This window comes from Bos grunniens, chromosome 12 (genome assembly GCF_055505025.1).
Source record: "Bos grunniens cultivar Pamir isolate PY7600 chromosome 12, Bosgru_T2T1.0, whole genome shotgun sequence".
Lineage (NCBI taxonomy): Eukaryota > Metazoa > Chordata > Mammalia > Artiodactyla > Bovidae > Bos > Bos grunniens.
In genome coordinates, this window is record NC_141176.1 from 26,009,506 (window position 1) to 26,033,164 (window position 23,659).

At 38.7% G+C, this 23,659-nt stretch overlaps 1 protein-coding gene across 9 annotated transcripts in view; it reads right to left on the reverse strand.

Annotated features, from left to right (window-relative positions):
- Window positions 1-1,345: 1,345 nt before the first annotated feature.
- NBEA (neurobeachin) overlaps window positions 1,346-23,659 on the reverse strand; it is a 672,061-nt gene continuing 649,747 nt past the window's right edge. For all 9 annotated transcript variants that reach the window (XM_086329378.1, XM_086329374.1, XM_086329377.1 and 6 more), the window contains 7 exons: window positions 22,602-22,673; window positions 20,272-20,427; window positions 19,575-19,745; window positions 8,871-8,972; window positions 6,281-6,477; window positions 5,014-5,165; window positions 1,346-3,211 (listed from right to left, as the gene is read on the reverse strand). In XM_086329378.1, the coding sequence (XP_086185504.1) occupies window positions 3,121-3,211; window positions 5,014-5,165; window positions 6,281-6,477; window positions 8,871-8,972; window positions 19,575-19,745; window positions 20,272-20,427; window positions 22,602-22,673 (941 nt within the window). In that variant the 3' untranslated portion in view covers window positions 1,346-3,120. The remainder of the gene's footprint in view (window positions 3,212-5,013; window positions 5,166-6,280; window positions 6,478-8,870; window positions 8,973-19,574; window positions 19,746-20,271; window positions 20,428-22,601; window positions 22,674-23,659) is intronic.

Sequence of the window (23,659 nt, forward strand, 5' to 3'; positions counted from 1 at the left end):
AGGATGGAACCATGAGGTCCCAGGGGTTGAGTGCCAGTTTTAAAAAAAAGTCACATGATAAGTAGGGGAGGAGGAGGTACCCCCAGAAAACCCACAGCAGATAAACAGGGAAAGCGACGCCAAACAGGTGAAAATGAAAGGCGCCCCCTAGACTGTGGAAGGCGACCGCCACCTCGCCAAAGCTCAACTTAGGCTTTAAAACACCCCAACGTAGAGACGATTAGCCCCATTTTAACTGACGAGAGAACTAAAAACTTACTTCCAGAGTGAGGAGTCGAATGACGCGACCCAGCCCTTCTTTGGTTGAAAATGCCCAGAATATGAGAAGCTCTTAAAACTCTGTTGGCGTCGCTTCTTCCGAAGGGATGAAAGTGGGCAGAGAGTAGGAGTTTAAGGCTTTGAATAGTCCTTCTTTTACAGCCTTGGGCACCGCTGGCATTTGGAAATTCCCGGTACCTTCACGGGAAAGGCCCCCGGCTGTGGACGCCTCCCGCGTTTTTGGCAGTCAACGTCTTTGCAGCAAATAATTATGCTGCATAATTAACTGGCGTAAGGCGATTTTGTCATAAAAGATGACCTAGCTGACCGTCTGATACACAGAAAAGGAATCACGACAGTCGATGATGATTTGCCCCAAGTGTTACATTTCTTCTTTTCAAGCACATTATGTTGGAGGAGAAAGAGGCCGAGGGTCTGGAAGGAAGGTGCAGACTGGGACTCACATCTCCCACAAAACTCTGGAACTTCTATCAGCGGAGCTGTGGCAACACACCAGTGGAGCACACAGCAGTGTAGAGGCCTTTCACTACCCAGCACAGAGCTCAGTGACAAATATGCATCCTAGAATTTGAAAAGTGATCGTCAGTACCTCTTTTAATGAAGCAAGAGACTTTATGGAAAAAGCGCAGTGCTGAATGAGGAAATAAATCAACAAGCAAAAAAAAAAAAAAAAACTACAAAATACTATGAACATAAGACTTAGGAGACAAGTGTTTAGGTACAGCCTCCAAAGTAAAATCAGTTATTTGAGCAGTATTACCATGAATCTACACACATTTTAAATGTATTAAAGTGTTTGTATTTTGCCATTACTTAAAAAAAATTTTTTTTTAATTAAAAAAAAAAAAAGATCTGGTTCCTTGGGGTTGCTGGTGCCCCAAACCCCTGCCAGATGGTCAAGCCAAGCAGCTCAAGTTTCAGCAAATTATGGACCATCATTAGGACTCTAGTTCATGTTCATAGATGCTCTAGGCCTTTACATGAGGTGACACTGATTTCTTAAACTTGTAGGACAACATAATGAATGCATGTAAGTGAAGTGTCCAATGAAATGTGGAACAATCAGTGAATTCTTTGCATATTTTATTTTTCTTTTTTTGATTTCCAACTCACACACATCTGGCATATTTTACATCTTTGCAATAAAACATGGTTACAATAGCTTAAGGAATTTATATATCCAAAATATTTCACCATGATCTCAAGATGAAATGAACTTGTCTTCCAGATGTTCATTATCCTCCCAATTCTAAGCTACAAACTCAAGATATTGCTTACAGCCTGGTGATGAATAACTTAATCATTACGCCGATTCCCCAGAATTTCAGAATCTCATAAATACAAACAACAATGAAGAAGGAATTCAGTGCTAAAACTTACTAGTACAAGGTGGATAACAAATAAGTAATCACATCAATAAATAATGATATGTTTCTGGTGCAAAGTGCCAATACAAAGAACCCATTATCTTGTTTTATCTTTTTAAATAAACGACTGCAAGTGAGTGTAAGTTCTGAGAAAATTACATTCCTGTAACATGCCTCATAGCCCTACCGACACAATATGTACATCTATGACGATACGGTCACCAAATATACAAAGAAGAAACATGAATAAAGTGTATATACCCCTGGGTGTATAACTTGATCAGTACAATGTATGGAAAATCATTTGATAGCGTCATTTTATATCATAAAAGATGAATTGCCTTAGGCTAAGAATGTGGCTTTAGGTGAGAATTTCACAAGAACCTAAAAGAATAACTTCAGTTATTGTTATAATAAAGTCTGACTTATTTATTAAAGAAACTAAGCTATTCAAGAACCAAAGAGAGAGAAAAATTAAAAAACAGCAAAAAAAAAAAAAAAAGTTAGCATCAGATCTCCTCCCCTAATGTACACACGCTAAGCCAGCAGGATGAGTCTGGAAGAGTTGTCCAGGAGTTGGGAAGTCATCACTAAGGAACTAACAATCGGGATTCCTATTTATACAATAAAACCAGGACCTCATCCCTAAGCCCCCTTTCTGCTGTGTCTTCAAATTATGAAGGGTAGGGCTGAATTTTCTTTGTATAAAGTACCAAAAAATGGCAAATAATGGCTTAGTATCCAAATGCTTTATGAGCAAATTTCACGTAGAGGGATGGAATTCAGATTAAAAAGTGCAAACTATATTTTGGTGAAAATGTGAAAAATTATCGATTGAGCCCAAATTCAATCCTTTCATACAAACGGTGTCCTTGGACAGATCTTACTATTCCCTACTGTCAGTGCGCCTGTTCCATCAAGACATAGGGATTAAAGAACATGCAAGTTGTAACTCCACAATAAAATTAAGAAACGTTTTGTTCTTTATACAAGGTTTTACTTTTACAAAAGTATCCCTTTAAATAAGATGCATCTGATGTACAAAGTATCAAACGTGTTTTTTTTTTTTTTCTTCTCAGCTTGAAAAGAGGCTGGAAATGGGATGCAGGTTAGGTTCAAAGCTTAAACTTTATAACAACTGGACACAAGGTTCCTCAGAATTGTCAAAAGTCTCTTGTGACACGTCCTACCACCTTTTCTCAATAAACAACAATATATGAAATAATTACCAAAACATCTCCTAATTCATATAATTTACATGATATAAGCTTGCCTGGTAGCAGCTGGTGTTCAGTCGTGAAAAAACACACAAAGTAAAATGGCTGCTGACTACAATGTACAGCTATTGCTGGGTGTGATGGAATGTACAAACGGAGGTCGATGTAGACGAGTTTTTCTTCCACCAGAGATATTGCCTTTCCATGCAGCACTTGTGCTCTCAGCTTTAACTTGGCTTTTGGTTCTTCATTTGTCTTCAGTATCTGTTCTGATGCTCATAATGCCACCGATTAAAATCTATATTAAAAGCTACAATGCTACCAGAAGCCATGCCAGTGATCAGAGTCCTGGAAAAGCAGAGACAATAGTTAAGAAAGACACAAAATCACTGACATGGTTCTACTTTACACTAAACAATAGCATGATCTCAAAGTTCACCAAGTTTTTGTTTTGTGTGCCCTGAGACAGGATTAAAATTTATTCTTGGTTCTCCTGAGAGACGCTGCCTCAATCCAACACCTGGACCGCTGGACCAAGTGTTATCAACTTGACCCCACAGCTCATCAGATGAACACCTTTCTGAGGACAGCATCTTCACTGTATGTTTATCTGTCAGTTTGTAACTCATGTGCACGTACTTCTGTTTGAACATATCAGGGGCATTATAAAACACCAAGAACAACTGAAATTAGGGATGAGCTTGAAAAAGGAATAGAAACTTGACTAGTATCTTTCCTCACTCCTCCCGGGAGATGCTAACACGAATGCAGCTTTGTCTGTGCGCTCATCTACTAGAGAGTATATGAGAGGATGAGTATCTCACAAAGCCCTTCCTGCCCTCCGCACCCCTCGAGAGGAGCTAATCACTTCCTTTAACTGTTCCCATGCTCCTGCCTCCCTCATATGTATTTATTATGATTATTGGAGCTCCTTGGGATTAGTGGTCTTGTTTTATATCCTCCAGACTGTGCACAGTCCTTAATATATGATGGTGGCAGCAAATGTTTGCAACATGAATACATGAAAGGGATAAGAATGCCAGGGTAATCTTGAAATACTTAAGAACACAAATTATTTCAAATACTTTAGAAACATGAATCTATATACAAATAATTACACAGTAAGCCACTTCCATTTTTCATGAATATGGACTCTGCTTAAATTTTCTTAAAAAAAAGGTTGAGCTGCAGATCAAATATCTCTTTCCCAAACTAACTTAAATTTTATTGCTTTTCTTGATGACTTCAGGATCATTTTACTATAGTGTGAAGATACTTTATCATGTAAATCTTAATATTCATACTATTTTAAAACCAATACTTATAAAGAATACATATACACATAGTTGAAATGAGTTGCTTAATAAACTTTTCTTATTTCTGTTATATAGCAAAAATGAGAAATTATTTACCATATTAAGATCATATAGTTTTAATTTGTTTTTTAAATTTAGAAAATTTAGGCTTTGCATTCCAAATATTCATTTCACCTTATAATAAATGCAAAGACAAATTTTAAATAAAAAAATCCTGTTGCAAACTGAGGAATAACAGAAAACTATATTACTTTGTTAACATTCTTATTGATTCCTTCCAAGTAAAGATTACAGTATCTTAGGGCAATACATAAAATACCACAAAATAACATAAATGAGAGATGTGTGAATAAGCAAATGGGAGGTGAGACTGTTTCAAGTAACCAGTGCCCTGTATTTGTAAAACAGAGGCCAGCTGTAGTCTGCACTTTGCATTTGGCTGCATTTAGCTAGACCTATGCCTCAAGCCAAGACTCTGCTAAAAAAATGTGTGTCTTTCACATTATGGAAGCCAGGCAGGCCTGTCTGAGACCAGGTAAAGATCTGAGAACAGAGAAGTTGGTGGGGATAACTCTATGTCTTGGAAAGTAGATGAGTCTGTTTTTCTCCAGACTCATTTCTTTATTTTTTCCCCTTATTCTCTTCCTGTTTCCTTCTTACCAGTATCCTTTCCTAAAGTACTTACTCCTCTCCTCAATCTGCCCTTTTCAACAATAGTCCTTCTTCCATCTGGATGCGGGAGTATTTTTCATCGCACATTTCACCCTTGGTAAAATCTAAAGAACTTTCAATGACAACTCTTGACTGATCACATTTCTCCCCGACATGGCTCACCTCTGGTCATGGGATAAATCCATTGCTCTAATGCCAGCATCACAGCCAGGGTAAATGTACAGCTGCTTGAAGTCACAGGCCTGCCAGACCTCCACCACACCATTGTCCCCTCCGGTCACCAGGTTCTGCCCATCACTACTCAGGAGAATGGCCTTCAGACAAGGTAGAAAAGCAACCATTTCTTTCAGTGTTTCCCAAATGACCAGTGGTCACTACTGAAAGGCACTTGCCACAGGTCCCTTGTCATCATCATCTACTTTTAGCCATTTGTCCAAGTTTTCCAAAGTCTAACCCATAGACTTCCCAATGTAGAATTTATCAAAGTAAGTCTTACACAAAGGATCCTTTAAAACCAATTTAGGTTACAAAGTAACAGAAGTTCCAATAAGAATATTACCAATCTAGTCCAGAAAGAACTTGAGAATTAAGTAACATGATGTTTGTTAAGTTCTGAATACTAACAATGTCAAGACTTTTTAGAACAAATTGCAGAACACATTTCAAAACTGTTTTTTATAATGATAAACCAGAAATTCTAATTCATTTCTGAGTGATGGGCAATTCAGTATGTAATTTTGGTACAGGGTTTGAAAGATAAGTTTCTATGACAATAAACTCACTTTTAAGGTCAGGAGAGTGCAGTGTAGGAATAGCTTTTTGTCAGGGGAGTTTAAGAAAAATCTCCTTAAGGGTCTAGTGAGGGAGTGAGTGAAAGTTTCTCAGTCCTGTCAACTCTTTGCAATCCCATGGACTATACTGTCCCTGAAATTCTTCAGGCCAGAATACTGGAGTGGGTAGCCTTTCCCTTCTCCAGGGGATCTTCCCAACCCAGGGATCAAACCCAGGTCTCCCTCATTGCAGGTGGATTCTTTCCCAGCTGACCCACAAGGGAAGCCCAAGAATATTTGAGTGGGTAGTCTACCCTTTCTCCAGGGGATCTTCCCGACCTAGGAATTGAACTGGGGTCTCCTGCATTGCAGGTGGATTCTTTACCAACTGAGCTATCAGGGAAGCCCCCCTTAAGGGTCTAACCTCTAATCAAACAACAGCTGTCACCTTCAAAGTCTAATTCACTGAGTTAACTACTTGAGATTAAATGAACCCTGGCTTTATTCAAAGCATCGTCAATATGAATTTATATGTTTTTATAAACCAGTACACATTTACCTGAATACCCGAGAATTTCTAGTACGAGTCACTGAATGCAAAATAGTCAATCTTTAACCTCTTGGCTCAGTCCCTAGTTAGACTCAACATGCAGATTTACCCGTGTTGAATCGTTGATCTCCATTTGAGCCAAAAGTTTTCCGTTGATGCTGAAATTGCTGAATCGCCCTCGTTCATAGTAGATGATACAGTGGCCTTCACTGGAAACAGAAATCAGGCGTGGAAACAAGCAGTTTTCTGGTCCTTCGAGGGCTCTGAGCAAATCTCCAGTGATTGTGTGGACGAGGCAAGGGCCCTCTGCAGAGTAGGGAACAGCAATGGCCACTCATGTTACTCTCACAAACCCGCAATTGGCACCTGAATATACACTCAGGTTTGTAGGAAGAGGCAGAAAAGAAAACTATGCTGGCAAGAGCCAAGCACTGATGTTAGATAGCAACAGAAAACTGTTATGTGACACACACATGTGTCTTCCAAACTTTTCATTTGGTAAATACTTGCTCTTTTCCTTCATAGGATAATATTCATTAAAACAGGATACAGTCCATACATTACATGAGAATAAAAGAGACTGTATGTCCCGCAAGTGTTCTCATGTGTTTAGAAAATTTTTCTTTACAAAATTTGGGAGAATTATCAAAACAGTTGCTAAATTTCTTTAGTATCATCAAAATTTTAACATTGTGCCACATAAAGATACATTACTGTCAATGTACCTTTTCTATGGTCTATATATAAAATGTAAAAGGCAAAATTGAGAAAATTAATCAAGTAATTCAGACTGTAGGAACATTGTTTCAAATAAATGAAGAATGAGGCAAGAATGTAAAAGTAGTATGGGGAATGATTTATTTTGCTTCAACTGTTTCTCTTCCCTGCCTCAGGCAGAAACAGCGTTGAGATAAAATATCACTGCTGCTGCTGCTAAGTTGCTTCAGTTGTGTCCAACTCTGTGCGACCCCACAGACAGCAGCCCACCAGGCTCCTCTGTCCCTGGGATTCGCCAGGCAAGAATACTGGAGTGGGTTGCCATTTCCTTCTCCAATGCATGAAAGTGAAAAGTGAAAGTGAAGTCGCTCAGTCGTGTCCAACTTAGCAACCCCATGGACTGCAGCCCACCAGGCTCCTCCGTCCATGGGATTCTCCAGGCAAGAGTGCTGGAGTGGGGTGCCATTGCCTTCTCCAACTATTCACTAGCCAAGTTCATAAAAATAATTGGTTAATATAGTTTGGTATTACCTATCCAAGGCAATGGCACCCCACTCCAGTACTCTTGCCTGGAAAATCTCATGGATGGAGGAGCCTGGTAGGCTGCAGTCCATGGGGTCACTAGGAGTCGGACACGACTGAGCGACTTCACTTTCGCTTTCCACTTTCATGCATTGGAGAAGGAAATGGCAACCCACTCCAGTGTTCTTGCCTGGAGAATCCCAGGGACAGGGGAGCCTGGTGAGCTGCCGTCTATGGGGTCGCACAGAGTCGGACACGACTGAAGCGACTTAGCAGCATATACTTTAGAAATACTCCATAAAACTTTATATGAATTTTATTCCTATTTTTCAATCAATTGATTTCAGCAGATATATATTTTTCAAAACAAGTGATATTATGAGGCTATACCCAAATTTTTTCCTGATTACTAAAGTAATAGACGTGCATTCCAGAAAATATGAAGAGTTAAAGAGAAAAATAGCAATCACTTGTAATATCAACCATCATCTATAGAAAGTTACTGTTTTTTCCCTATGCGTATTATGTGGCTTGTGTTTTCCTTTTCTTTTTTTTGCTTTATAGAACAGAATGACGTTATACATATTATTACTAAAACAGACATTAAAAGACACTTATTGAAAATACCTTTTGTATTCCTCCCTGGGTTATTTACTCTTAAATACAAAAGCAAAGTGTCCCTGTGTGTTCAGACATCACATCTTCTATGTATAATAGCAGTCAGAATAAGGCCCTAGAAACAAAATCTGATCATCTCATCATCTTGCTAAAAACCTTCGATGGTTTTCTACTATGTTCAAAACAAACGCAAATTGCAAATCCTTATGCCTCGGGTCTCCCGCCTCTTCACCCTTCTGTCTCCTCACCTCCGTGGTGCCCTCAGCACACTCAGCCCCTCTGGTTTTCTTTCAGTTTCTCTTAAGCATTAGGCTCCTTCCTGCCCCAGAACCTTCCATGGAGAATTGGTATCTGAGCCAGAATTAGAATCGAAGTTTCCTGACTTCTCCCGAAGCAGTACTTCTTCCATAAAAAGCCAAAAGAACTAAGCCATCAAATTTCCTCTCCCACCTACCCAACCTTGAGAAGAAAGGACTAGTGGAGGGGGTGGACCCAGGGCTATGTCTGGTGAACCGCCTGAGCCCCCGTGATCCCCTTGATCACGGCTCTCTCCCCCTTGGCTTCTGAACGTGATTTGTAATGACTGCATCAGATGCGTGTGCTACAGTTTGATTTACCAGTGTTCTGGCTAGAATGCCGGTGACCACAAAGTACTTCATAAAAATTTACATCTATCTTATATTAGTACTAGCAAATATTAATAAAACTAAACAGCTGCAAAGAACCTAGGGATTGCATTTGTCTACGGAAAGACTCCTCAAGGAAACAAATCACAAATCATGGTTAACTTGTGAAAACAGTACAGTTTTTAAAGACCTAAAATGAAAGAAATGTCTCCTGACCTTTAGCACCACTGATAACAAGTCCAAGTTCTGCACAGACAGAAACGCAGACTACTTCATGGTCATGGCCCGTGAGGACAGCTCTTGGAGCAGGATAGTCACCTGGAAGGGAACAACAGCAGTGAGTGTCCACAGACCAACAGCAGGAATGAAGGGTTCTACCATTAAATCGAACACTTAAAAATAACAATCATTAATGTTTAGTAAGGGCATTTACTATTAATAGCTGTGTGACCATGAGGCAGTTATTTAATCTCTCTGCTTTTTCCTCATCTGCAAAATGAGGAAACCTACTGTGCCTACCACACAGGAAGCTTTTGCTGTTGTTCAGTCACTCAGTCGTGTCCAACTCTTTGTGACCCCATGGACTACAGCATGCCAGGCTTCCCTGTCCTTCACTGTCTCCCAGAGCTTGCTCAAACTCATGTCCATTGAGTCGGTGATGCCATCCAACCATCTCATCCTCTGTTGCCCCCTTCTCCTGCCTTCAATCTTTCCCAGCATCAGGGTCTTTTCCAATGAGTTGGCTCTATGCATTGTGGCCAAAGTATTGGAGCTTCAGCTTCATCATCAGTCCTTCCAATGAATATTCAGGGCTGATGTCCTTTAGGATTGACTGGTTGGATCTCCTTGCAAGTCCAAGGGACTCTCAATAGTCTTCTCCAGCACCAGAGTTTGAAAGCATTAATTCTTCTTTATGGCTCAGCTCTCACATCCATACACAACTACTGGAAAAACCATAGCTTTGACTCAGGATGCTTAGATGACGGCTAAGTCAACAAATGTGACCTACTTATAACATCATGATAGTGGTGAGAAATACTTTTTTTCTTCTGATTACTGTGAAGAAATAGAAATCAAGCTTGCCAAAACATAGGAGGTAGGTACAATTATTTTTTCTATTTTATAGAACTCCAAAGCTTTGAAAGGTTGTTCAACTTACACAAGTTCATATAGGAGCAAGTGTTGGAACTGAACCCAGAGCTAGGTAATTTTGCAACACTTGCTCTTACCCCTTTAAAAATGTTCCTTAAGATCTTCAACAAAACAGGCTATGGTGCTTTGATTTTTTTGGAGATGGGAATGGAAAGTAGTAGAGCAAAGAAGAGACAATCAGATGATCATCTTAATTCTCCATCTGACTTTGGTGCGATCCTAGCCAAGAAAGAGCAGCTGAATATTCTGCATCAGCATTCTGACTGCCAAGTGCTTTGCCCTCTGTACTGAGTGCATGCCTTCTAAGTGACAGGTCTTCTCAGCGGGTTAGGAGTTGGGAGTATAAAGAAGACGTACGTTGTAACCTGGAATTGCTTAGAACACATCCAACCACCATGGCACATCTTCCACAGGTTGACCACTGGAGGCACTCAACAATGACAAGTGTGAAGAACAAACGTGGGTGCACAGAGCGAAATGGGATTAAACAAAAAAGAAAAAAGAAAGAAAAAAAATCCACAAATGAATGGAGAGAAAAGCAGAATATTGGTGAATAAACTGCATGCCTGTAAGACTGTGAGAAGGACCAGCAAATTGAGAGGGCTTCTTGCCCAGCGACGTCTTGCTGGGAAAGTCATTCGGAGAAGCCACTTTCGAGATGGAAATGAGGGATTGCTACAGTCTCGGTACAAAAGTGTGGAGGAAAAGGAAACAACAGAAATGCAGACAGGAATTTTGGAAGGTGCATTGGGTATGCTGCCATCCTGGGTACAGTCTGGAGTGGCTGCTTTGGTACAAGGGAAAAGAGAGCCAGTGTCAGCTGTACAGGATAGGATATGAGGACCCAACAGACTCTGAAGTGAAACTCTGTTGAAGGCAGGGTGCTCAGAAGAGGGACATGAAATGCTTATTAACAATTAACATCTGCCTATTCATGTCAGATCCAACAAATATTTATCAATGCCTTGTAATATCCAAACTATTTCCACTTTTCATTAACAACGTCACACTTATTAATGCCTTATATTGCCTCTTTAATTATTAAATAGTTCCAGCAAACTTGTATGATTTTGTTATTCATCTTGGATGTATTGTTCAGTTGATGCTACAATATAATTTCAGCACAGAGCAAGTATTATACATAAATAAGCCTTTGTGCATATATAAAAATATCATTATTTCATGTTGTCAGTATCATTTGACCATTACTTTTTCCTGCTTGAGAAGTCATGTTGTAACTTGGCCTTGTGACTGCAACTCTTCCAGAATTCTTGGTATTTATCAAATTATGGTCTGTGTATCCTGGGATCTGTGGCTATTTTATTGAGACTGAAAAGTTCTATGAAAAATTTTAAATTTCAGATTTACATTTTGATGATACTCTATATTTTTAACCAGTTGTAAAGATGAAATCTTTCTCCACCATCAAAAATCTATGCTGTGGCAATTAATAGTTGAAATGCACTTAAAGATTACGATGAGCTAATTAAGTCAATGTTTCTCAAACTAGATTCAAGGAGTCCAAGAACACATTCCTTAGAGTCAGAGATTTTTGGGGGGTTAGTAATAATTTTGTACTTTTTAAAAGGGGTCAGTGTATTAGAAAGTTTGAGGAATATTATTGTAGACTATTTTTATTGATAATTAAAAAATTCAAGTTGGTAGCTTCCACACAACTATGTGTATTTTCATTTGCTTTTAGATTAAAAACATTAATTATTTATTAAATATTTATAGCATATATAAGGTTAAGAAAATAAAATGAATTACCTTGTACTCACCCCCAGCTTAAAAATATAGACTATTACCAATGGCTTTAATGTCCCCTTTCTCATACCTTAGAAAATATTAAGACTTTTGAGAAAGTTCTGTATTTCTCTCCTGTTCACTCTGCTTCACCTGGTTGTTGGGTCTGTGATCTTTCCTTTAGGATGCCTGAGATCCTGCATGCTAGCCTGCTTTTCTCTGTGAACTCATACTTTTTTCTGGATCAGGCTGAACCCCCTCCTCCATCTCATCTCTCAGAGAGACGTCCTACACTTCCTGGGCTGCGATTCCCTCACTGTGAAGGAGGCGGTGGAGGAAGTGAATGTCCAAGGGCTGGAGCTTGTGCCCCGCTCCTGGGTCAGCCACTCCCCTGGCAATGATCCAGCCCTGGGCAGTGCTCTGATTCCTGCCCCATGTGGCAGGAGGGAAGGCTTCAATAGGTCATGCATGGAAAATTCTGTGAAGAAAGTACATAATGAAAGCGTTCTACCCAGCAAGGTACTCAATACTCTTTCCATCTGCCAATATCTCTTCCTTCAGACCCACTGGTGTTCTGTCTCCCCAAGAACTGCTCACTGTTTTCTGTGAGTTTCCTCACATCCATCAGCTTCCATTTTGTGTTTGAGACATTTCTTACCTAGATGGTGAGTGGGAAGGGAAGCTAAAAGCCCATGTTAGTCTGTCATTTGATTCTAAATTTATGCTTCAAAGATGCCCTATGTTCCCTGGCAAAATGAGGATTAATTACTGACAAGATTTTATGTGTAATATCATCCTTCATTTTTCTAAGTGATTATTTTATCTTGGAGAGACTGATGAATTAAACATCTTACAATTATATATTTAATAAAATTTATATAGTTTTATAAACCTTTCCCCTATATGCCACAGAAAAAGTTAAAGGCAATCTAGTTCTATTGCAGGAAATTTTAAAAATGTATAAAAATAGTAAACATATTCCTTAAGTATGTAATACATTTTCTATGAGGAAGTAAGTTTTTCCAAGGCTTACCTCTGATTTAAAAATTTTAAAATGTTTTATTTTTCATTACAATTTCCCCAGGTCATTTGAGTAAACTGCGAAACTTAACTATTAGAAGATTCTGTAGGGCCCCTGAGAAGCATGGTTTCCTGCTTTCAACTACAGAAGAGTAAATAACATGTTGTTCTGGGGTTTTGAGTTGGGGAATCTGCAGCGGCAGCGGGAGTGGGGGTCAACATATTCCCTATAATTCATTTCACTGCCAGGGACAGATGTCACCCACCCGGACAATCATTCACAATCCTAGAAATATTCCGTCAGTGTCACATCACAATTGATGGATGTAGCTGAGGGTCAAAGGGCGCTGTGCAGAGGGAGGTGCAGGTGAGACCTCTCCTCTCAGGACCAGAGCACCACTGCCCTCCTTCCAGAGTCACTTTCTCAGAAGAAGAGCTTTCTGTGTGATGGAATTACGATGAATGAAAAAAAAGAAGTCCGATTTTAAGATTCCTCCTAAGCAAGTATTTGGAAAGAGCAAATATACCAGGCTTACAATAAACAGATTCCATCTCATTTTTATCACAAGTCATTTCAATATTTTTTAAATGGATGATGAAAAAAGTACAAAGGTATCCGATGCTGCTATCCACATAGAACTGACAAAAGAGCCTTTCAGCGTGATAGGCTGTGGCTTTCAGACAAGTGATCAAAGTAAAGATTACTCATGGTCCTTATTATTTTAAACCTCATTTACGGGACTACTGATATGCAGGAGAAGCTTGAGTTCTTCTACATTAGAGCTAAACAAAAACAGCAGAGATTTTCTGTGATCCTTAGTGTGGTTCTGCTAGAGTCAGAAAATGAACCTCCTGATGATATATGACATTCAGATTTTATCCCTGGCCTTTGTGGGGTCATTGCAGAATCACTGCAGAAAGTATTTTCAGTCATGTTTATACCTATATAAAAATGATGGATTTTTGACCTGAGTTTCCAGAATAAGAGATTTCAAAGGGTGTAGTATTTTCATCAGGGCTCTCTGATTTCAAGATTTATTTTGGAAAAAAAAAAATGATGCTAGACATCATTTTAGTCATGAGGAGTCCCTTCTTGAGACACTGTGTCCTTGGCCACCTGAGGGCCTGCTGCAGAGGTTTGTGGCCCAAGTACTAGAAACACCTGGGCCTGCATTTTCCACAGGTCACAAGGTAACCCACATAAAAACATTTCATGGGTTGGAAAAAGTCCCATGATGTGATTTCATTTTATCACGCACTCATGGAGTACTTGAAAAAAAAAATAGACGATAGATATAAACCTATCTAGTCATTAAGTCTAAGTTATTCTTTTTCTTCTTCAGAGAGGGCACTGACCACATTTTCCCCTGAGCATTGCTGTTTCAGGGCAGATGTCTGTCCTTGAAGTCCTGAGCCTTCAAGACTAGGATCTAGGTCACAGTACTCAACTGTGCTACCATCCTCTTCCCCAAATAATCTACAGTTATCATCCGCCTGCCTTTCCCCAGGAGGTGCGATTCTGCATGGTGCCCAGAGATCCCGCTGGTATAGATCCAAGACACCTGGATCATGAGAGCACATTAGTCACGTCTGTTTCTTAGATTGCTTCTGGCTCAAGACAAAGACTCTTGCAGCCTTAGTTCTTTAAAGGGGGAAGGAAAAGCAGAAGCTGAGTGGCAAGCAGTCCTTTTCTTAGTCGAGAACCCTATAAAGTCTCCAAATGTTGGGCTGAGGGCACGGGAGGAGGTCTCCTGCAGAATGGGCCCTGTACTAGGGGCGTTACATTATGGACATTGTCTTTTGGTCCCCAGGAAACCCTACAAGGTAAGAATTATTACACACGTAACTACACCTCCTCTCAAAGTTATTACACATGTACCTACTATTACTACTACTAAGTCACTTCAGTCATGTCCCACTCTGTGTGACCCCACACCTCCTCTCAAAATATATAATTATATATATTATACATATAATATCTTTAGGTTATTCTTTGTCTAAGCTTTCTTCATCCTCCATAGCACCACTGGTTAGTGGTGGCTGTGGAGCTGGGCACCAGGATGGTCATTTGAAAAGAAGGCTGGATGCAGACAAAGCAAGGGATGTGATTTGGCAGATGTTTAGTGATAGGTTGGAGCTGGCAGGAGTGTCAGTGTCCAGAGCTGAGGCTTACACAATGGGAGCCCAGGGAAAAGATGTGTGCACAGCTGGAGTCTCCTTTTCAATGGGCTTCTCATTTTATAGTTTGTTTTGCATAATGCTCAAACGTGAGCTAAAGCCTTGTTTTTCAAAAGTGAAAATGAAAAAGCACAATAACAAGCTCTTACACATATGACTCAAAGTGTATTCGTAGATTTGATTTGCAAAGAGGAACAGTAAATTCTCTTTCAAAGTTTCCTGTTGCTATGATTAAAAAAAAATGTCAACCAGCTCTCTATCCAGCACCTTGTATCTGGTATAGACATTAAAACCACATATTTTACAAGCAGACTGGATTTGGAGCTGAGGCCCTGATGTGTTTTAAGTGTCTGCTGAAGAGACAATGTTGACTTGCCCTCTTGTGACTATCTCGTTGGAAGCTACCGCACGTAATGAGAAATGTCAAGTCCCAAGATCAATGAAATTTGGGGCTCCAGGGATTCAATAGGAATAGCATTGATCCTTTTAAAGAACACCGGTCAGAGATGGGCTGTAATATATTGTAGAGAAGGGCTCAGGAGGATAAGCGGCCAAGTCCAAGATACCTGCCTGACAAAAAATTCAATCAGCTTTGAGCACAGATTGCCTGCTCCGCTCGCCTTCCTTTCAGGCGGTCGCCTGCTTCCAATTAAAGTGCGCAAATTAATTTTTATCACTTCCAAATTAGTTTCACAATTTGTGTAAGAGTCTGCTTCAGATCAAAGCGTGTGTCCTTCACATCTCTGCAGTTCTGTTATCTCGTCAGGCACCTATTTACATCTACAGGAAAATTGTCTATGTTCGGAGTTGCAAGTTTGAAAGAGTAGCAGTGAATATTAGCCTGCAATATATTAATAAAACAAGTATAATTAATTCAACTGGAACCTAGGCCAGGTAGCCTTTGCATGTTTCTTTAACGGTCTGAAACTCTGTAATCATCTGCTTACACGTTTTCATTGTATTTGTGGCAAATTCATTAAAACTGTAAAGGCAATTAGAAAAAGATTTATTTATGAGATGCCCAAGTTAGTCACAACAATATATGTATTTGATACAATGAAGCCATTAACTTTTTCAAACTTACCTAAAAAAATGCAGAAACATTATTTTTTCCCTCTGTGACACCAATAGAGCTATCCATTAAAAAATAATAATGACAATGTAAAAGAAGCATACATCTATTAAAGTGCTTGAGTTTATCTTGAGGAAGTTTTAGTGATGTGCACATAAGGTGAGTAAATGAATCCTATCACATTATGGTGGTGTGCTGGATAAATATGATTCAGCCTCTGACATACAAAGCGAATTTAATGTCCACAGCAAGACCAAGTCCTGAATTCTAACAGCTACTGGGATATTACATTTCATGCTAGGACTTCCCTCTTCAAGTCTAGGTTAATATATACAACCCTTGAAACCTAAGGGCATTGTGTCACACACTTTAATATGAATTTAGACGTAACTAGCTTTTTGGTCTTGTGTAGCAATGCATTATGAGATAGAAAGCACATATAGCCTGATTCTCTGACCTGTGAATTGGTAGCTAGAACAGATTAAACTGAAACTGGAAAAAGAAAAGCTTTTCCCTTTCATATTGTGGGTTTTCTGATGGCAAAGACCCATGGCTGATCCCTGATGTGACAGTCAATTCAGTGTGTGCTTTGACTGCCTCTGCAAAAGGTGAATTGACCAACATATAAGGTCTCTCTAGGCATGCCTACATGAGCTGGGAGGTTGCCTTTTCTAACAGATTAAGTCAGTTACAAACCAGTCAAGTCGATCAACTACTAAAAATGACTTTTTTACTATCATGATTTTTACTATCCATGTGGCAAAAAGCTGAAATCAGTTTTTATATAATCATCCATCTGTGCCCAAGATATAACATTAAACATTTTGTAGATACAAGTACTTAGGAAACTAAATATTATCTGATAGCAATTCATGATTCATGCAATACTCAGTACACTTGATAATTCCAAGCAAGAGAAGCAGTTTTGTGACTCTTACAGTCTATATACATTATAATACAGACTTTTGGGTGAACCCCAGAAAATCAGAGACTTTGACTGCCCAGCCCTCCCAGCTGCTAATACAGTACCAGGACACAGCACATGTTCAGTACATGCTTGCTGCTTGGCCAATACTTTAGCAACTCATCCTGTTTAATCTAGAAGAGCATTTCTTCCCTTTTATGTTAAGGATAACAAATACAGTGGAACCATGCTATATATGCTCACATTAAATGTCTAGGAAAGTCTTGGCAGGGTGGGTTTTATGAAAGTCCTTTAGGTTTATAATGATGATGACAGTTTTTAATAAAAAAATGTATATCCCCACAAATGGAGACAATACTGTATATGTAATATTATGCAATAATTTCTTAGGGATAATCCTGTCTTTATTTAAAGCTTAAATAAAATGCTACATTTTAACAAATCTATCAGTCACAGTTTTGTTCTTAAGAATTAACATAAACATTCCTATTACACAGCTCCTACCATAGGAACTTTGAATACTCTAAATAATACTACATTTCACTCTTCTTGCTAAGTGATGGAGCAAAGATACGATCATTTGTCAACCATCATTTCGTTTAGATGATAATTAGAAAATAAAGTAGTTAACAGATAATTACTATAATTTAACATTTTTATCTCATAGCAGGACATTATATTATCTTCTCTACTACCAGATGGTAGTTTTTAAGAAATGAATTCTTTTTGGAAACATCATTTTCATCATTTCTGAGCTTCATTTTGAAGATGTTAATTAATTGGATTTAAAACACTATTTTGCTTCTTTATAAAGTTTTTTCTATCTAATAACTTCTAATTTGTATCACTAATAGATGGAAGATACCACACAGCTCTGGTGCTCAATTCAACTTCTCTTGTAATGAATGCTACACTAGTCTCAAAAAAGGAAATTTGGAAATATGTAAAAATACATTTAGACAAAATACATGTGATAATGTACCATGATTAAGAATAATAAAGTATAATAATAAAGTAGGTCAAATATATTTTACACACACACACACACACCACAAGAATCCTGTTAAAAGCAAAGCCCTTTTTTTAGGGATACAGTTTTAAAAAGAGTAAATGACTTATTAGCAGTTAGAGTATGATGTTTTGTATACTGTAGAACTGGTGGCTGATTAGTTGCGCTGGTTGGAAATCAAGCAACACTGAATATGTGTTTTCCTCAAACCAATATCTCACAACTTGGAGCAGAGGCTAAAATGTATAATTACACATACTGTCTCTTATTCAGTATCTACAGTCAGAGACACAACTTCATAATACACTTTCAGTTACTTCATCTACTTTTCTTCACCTCTAGCTATGGGCGACAAGACTAAATCACCGGGTCATCTAAATCACCCGGTCATTCCTTCTCTCACTACCTTCATATACACATGAAGATTTCCATGCCCAGCTCTCTCACAGTTATACCTTGGTCTCCTGGACGTTTCTTTTTTCTCTATAGTATTTCAGTGGCAGGTACATAGTATTCCTGGGAAATTCTTAGCTCTGTTTCATCATAAATATTCCCAAACTCATGTTTTCAGAGTACTGTTAACATTGTGACCAATGTACGAATTATAATTGGAATAACCCCAGTTTAGGTACTCACCATTATTAACAGTTTACAGAAATCATTCTCTATTTTACAGGAGATACAAGCTTGGTAGTTAAAAGCAGTAATTATTTCTAGGAAATCTGTTATCTAGTTCCTCAGTCATTTAACAGTATTTATTGAAAACCTATAATGTGTGCAACTATGCCAGGAATCAGAACCTTCAGATGCAAAGAGAGGGTCTCATGGTGCGCTTCAGAGCTTCCTCAGAACAACATTTCGCAGGAATAATAACTGCTCTTTCATGAGCAAAAGGTTCCTCGGAAAACATGTTTGAGAAACCATGTGTGCGTGTGTGTGCTCAGTCGTGTGAGACTCTTCGCGACCCCATGGACTGTAGCTCACCAGGCTCCTCTGTCCATGGGATTCTCCAGGCAAGAATACTGGAGTGGGGTTGCTATTTCCTTCTCCAGGGGAATCTTCCCAACTCAGGGATCAAACCTGTGTCTCCTGCATTGGATTCTTTACCACTGCACCAGCTGGGAAGCCCTTGAGAAACTCTGGTTTATACAAACATCAACAGACGTATTTGTGTGACACTTTCAGAGCTTACATAGAGAATAAGAGTATATATACTGTGTTTTCTAAAATTTATTTTACTCTGGAGTACCTCTTTTTTTTCCCTGTGGAATATTTTTGGGAGCACTGTTGAGTAAAAAACACTCAGGAATCACCCTAAACAAAGAAATCATCTTATTCAGCTTTTGCTGCCCCCCATGACTAAACCTGAGGGGGTACTCAATCACTGTCAAATAAATAAACAGAGATACTGACTATACCCCTGATAGAAAGCAGTAAGTGTCCTCAGGAGGCACAAATAAAGTGTATGGAATTTCAGAGAAGGGAGAGAATACATTCAGCTGAGAGAAATCACAGGAAGTTGAAAGGACCAGGTGACATGGAAGGAAATTCTGAAAGGATGGGGACATTTGGAGACCGGGGAAGGGCAGCTGGGCAGAGGGTCACTGGGAGGGGATCTGGGAGTTTCCTCAGGCTGAAGGTTACAGTGGTTGCTCTCTTTTTACACTTTGAATACAGCTATATTCCAATAAAGAATACAGCTATATTCCAATGCTATTTAAGCTTTCATATTTTAAGATCCTTACAACCCCAGCAAAAGTTATTAGGGAAATTAAAGGAATTTACAGTCTGATGGGACAATTCCAGACCAATACTTACTGCTGTTCGGGTTGTCCCCTATGATGTGGTGTCGCCCGCTCCAGTACCAGAGCAGAAGGGTGGCATCACGAGACCCAGACACAATGTAGCAGTCCCCACCAATGTACGACTCAGACCTGGCCAAGCACGTCACCACGTCCCAGTGGCCGAATACAATCTGAGTTAGCTTCCCTGCAACACAGAAACGGCAGGTTGAATCCAATGGCTATTTTTCTTTCAATGGTAGTAAGCTTAACTTTATTCTACTAGATTTGTGGAAAGTGACTCTACAGACCTGCAAACTTACAAGGTAATTCAAATCTAGCTACAGATTTAGGTTCTTGAATCCCTTCTGAAAAAATGATACAAGAACGTCACTTCGGTTTTTTTTAAGAAAAGAACTTATAAAATAACACAATCATGATTTTTTTCCTCCCAGGCTAGGCTAGACTAAGGGGAGCTTTAAGGCCTTTTACTGGATTTGATTTGGGGGAGGGGGACAGTAGTCCCTTTTGTCCCATGAACTCAGGGCTCAACTCACGTTAAAGTTCAGAATGGATGAAATTAGAAGCAGTCAATTACTTCCAATGTGGACATTTAATTGGAATCTTGGCATCAAGATGAAGACACCTACATTAAGAAGTATGACTTCATATGAAGCTTTAGGTGAAACAACGGGCATTCTGATGAGGATAAGGTATTTCATAGCTCAGTTTACCTGTTTCTGTAGAATAAACTCTGAAGCTCTTATCCCAGAATCCACAGATAAGAATATAGCGATTATCTGCTGTGACCACAAAACAATGTGCGTTGATTTGTATGCTCTGGTCAACGAGGTCTGTGATCTGCCGTTTATTCACACCAGAGTTATTGGCTAAATGTAAAATAGATACAGGAATTTAAAGAGAGATTCTACAAAGAGTTTCACCAAGCACTTATAGAAGGAATACTTTTATGCTTCATTTATCTAGAAATGGGTTCTAATGCTATATGATTAAGATTTTAGCATTTCCTCATGAGGAATATAAACTGTTTAGTAGCAATGATTATTTATGAACCATATTATATATTTAAAAATTTGTTGGAAATTTAAGTAGTTCTTCCACTGATATGAGGAATTCAAGATGGGAATTTACAACATAATAAAAATATTTATATGCACTTAATTCAATAGATATTCACCCTGCACAAGTTCATTATTGACCAACAAGTTCAATAATAATAAGGAATAAATATTGTATGAAGTATGTTACATAAGGAAAAAATGTCTTCATATTTGCCCCCATCTGTCATTTTCTGATGGCCTTTATGATTCATGGGAAAAGAAGAAAGTAGGGATTTGTGCGAGGGGTGTTGTTATGTAGGTGGCCCCTCAGGGAGCTTTAAGTCAGCAGCTTTAAAGACCTGGATTGTCAACAAACAGAAGCCTTTCAAGAATGGGCTAGCAGGGGAGGAGGGGAATGAGAAAGATGGGAGAGGGGCTGGGGAAGAAAGAGACAGGCAGAGAGTCACGGGCAGCACTGGGGCTGAATTGAATAGAGTCAAGAACTGAGAGACGCCCTGTGATTTCCCCAGTGCCTGTCTGCATGCCAGCCTGTCCCTTCCTCCACACCGTCCTTCCAGGCCAGATCCCTGGGCTGAATTCTTAAACAGAAAATGCAGATGTAGAAGACCACCATCACTTCCTAACACCAATTAAACGTAAGTGTTACTATTTGTGGACATCGACTAACACTATAATAATAATTACCAGAGAAGGCAAAAAGTAAAAACAAAAAATTTTAAAAACAGCAAAGGAAAAGAAAATCAAAGGTCTGAGTCCCTTGAAAACTATGTAGTTGGTGCTTGATTAATAGAACACAGCTATTAATCTTCCACGGTTACATTCTAGCTGTACGTGAAACTGTTGCTATTTTTTAGCAGAGAAACAGCTAGAAGCTGGAATCCACTTGAAAAATATTCCTTGTCCTAAGCATATATTCTCCAAGAGAAATATAAGTGCTCTTCTGTGTAGGAGTATAGGTAACTAACCTAAATGGTTGCCTTGCATCTTATTTCTGGGTTCAAAGATGGAGGCTGAATTAATCGAAGGAAAAAATACCATAAATTGCTTATGGCTTTATAATTTTTCAAACCACATTCTATTTTTTTCTTATTTAGCTCTCATATGATCCCATGAGAACAGGCAGAATGAACATTATTAGGAACCATCCTACAGATATGAAACTGAGGCCCAGAAAGATTAAGACACTTGTTCTGCATCACACAGCTAATAAATGTGTATGTGATTATTTAAAAATGGAGAGGGAGAGGGTGGGAAGATTTGGGAGAATGACATTGAAACATGTAAAATATCATGTAAGAAACAAGTTGCCAGTCCAGGTTCGATACACGATACTGGATGCTTGGGGCTAGTGCACTGGGACGACCCAGAGGGATGGTGTGGGGAGGGAGGAGGGAGGAGGGTTCAGGATGGGGAACACATGTATACCTGTGGCAGATTCATTTTGATATTTGGCAAAACTAATACAATTATGTAAAGTTTAAAAATAAAATAAAATAAAAAAAAATACTTTGAATACTGCTGCAAACAGTTACAGCTCCTGAGTTTGCAATTCATATAAAATCTTAAATTAAAAAAAAAAAATGCTTAGCTCTATTGAATGGAGATTTCCAGAAAAGTTATTCTTTAGTATCAACTTTCTTAATAATAGCTTTGAATCCTTATATATTTGAAATAATATAAAGTTGTTAAAGAAGAGTTGTGGCTGAAAGAAAGCACAGTTTGGAATTATATACCTTGTTTAGAACCAATCTAAATGACCTCTGGAAATACCAAGAAAATACCACAAATCATTATTTTAATAACAAAAAATTCTTAGATGACATGTTATGATTTGCACAGCTCCTTGATGGCAATTTGACATTATTTGTACATTAATTTGTGACAGCAAAAGTATCATTCAACTGTCATTTGTGATAAATAACCACATAGGAATCTGTGGATAGGCAGCATTTATGAAAACGTATTTTTTGTTGTTAACATACCAATTAGTGGATCCATTTCAATGGGAAGATGATGGGCTTGGTCCAAGGAGTAACCTGGAGCTCCTCTGAGGCCTAAAGATTAATTAAAAGAGAAAATGACCATAAAGTTCTCAGAATGGAGGAATTTCCTAATAAGCAGTGTTATAACAATTATACAAAATATGTATTTTCTTAAAAATTATTTGGTAAATTACTGTAAGAATCATTCAGTCACACTACATGTTTTTGAAGACAAATCTTAAAAAAAGCATTACAACAGGGACTGTTGGTTTCCACTTAAGATGGAGAAAGCTGGGAAGAGTTGTTATCCTAACAACAGAAAAAGCTGGATAAAATAGAAGACGATAACATTTCTGGAATCCATCAGAGAGCTGAAATCTAAGTAAAAGGTTATGTCTACATGTAGAAATGGGTGTAAGCATGGGCTGACCTGGGCCAAGGCAGAGAGGAAGATGGGACTCCCATCCCTTCCAGCTTCTTTCAAAAGATGACAAGTCAACTGAAGGTACACAACTGAGCCACACCTAAATCTTAACCTAAAAGCTACTTTCAGAGGATTAATATTTAGAGCTTGACTGAGTTCTTTAGTCCTAATTTCTTACATGGGGTAACATATAAAACTTTAGAACAACTCTAAAGAAAACAAAATTCAAATCTTCACAGCTTTCTCTCAGTGCAAAATATTTCTAGAGGCTAAGACTCCTGTGAATGATAAAGTCATATTTGGGTTGGTCTGAAAGTTCATTCAGGTTTTTCTGTAAAGTATTATGGAAAAACCTGAACAAACCTTTTAGCCAACCTCAGATATTTTTAAGAGATGTCTTCTCCATATTTCTGAGTGAATGGAAGTCGCTCTACTTCATGTTGAAAGTATTACCAATAACCATAAAACAGGGGTATTCAGAAATTCTTAGGAGATTAAGCTAAAAGTAATCTGGTTTTCCAGAGTGATGCAGAAGTCAGTAGAATTAAGATTCAGGTGAACTTGGTGTGGTTCAGCCATTCAAACTTAGAGACAGTGGGGATATTGAGGCTTCTACGGAGATCATATAAGTAAT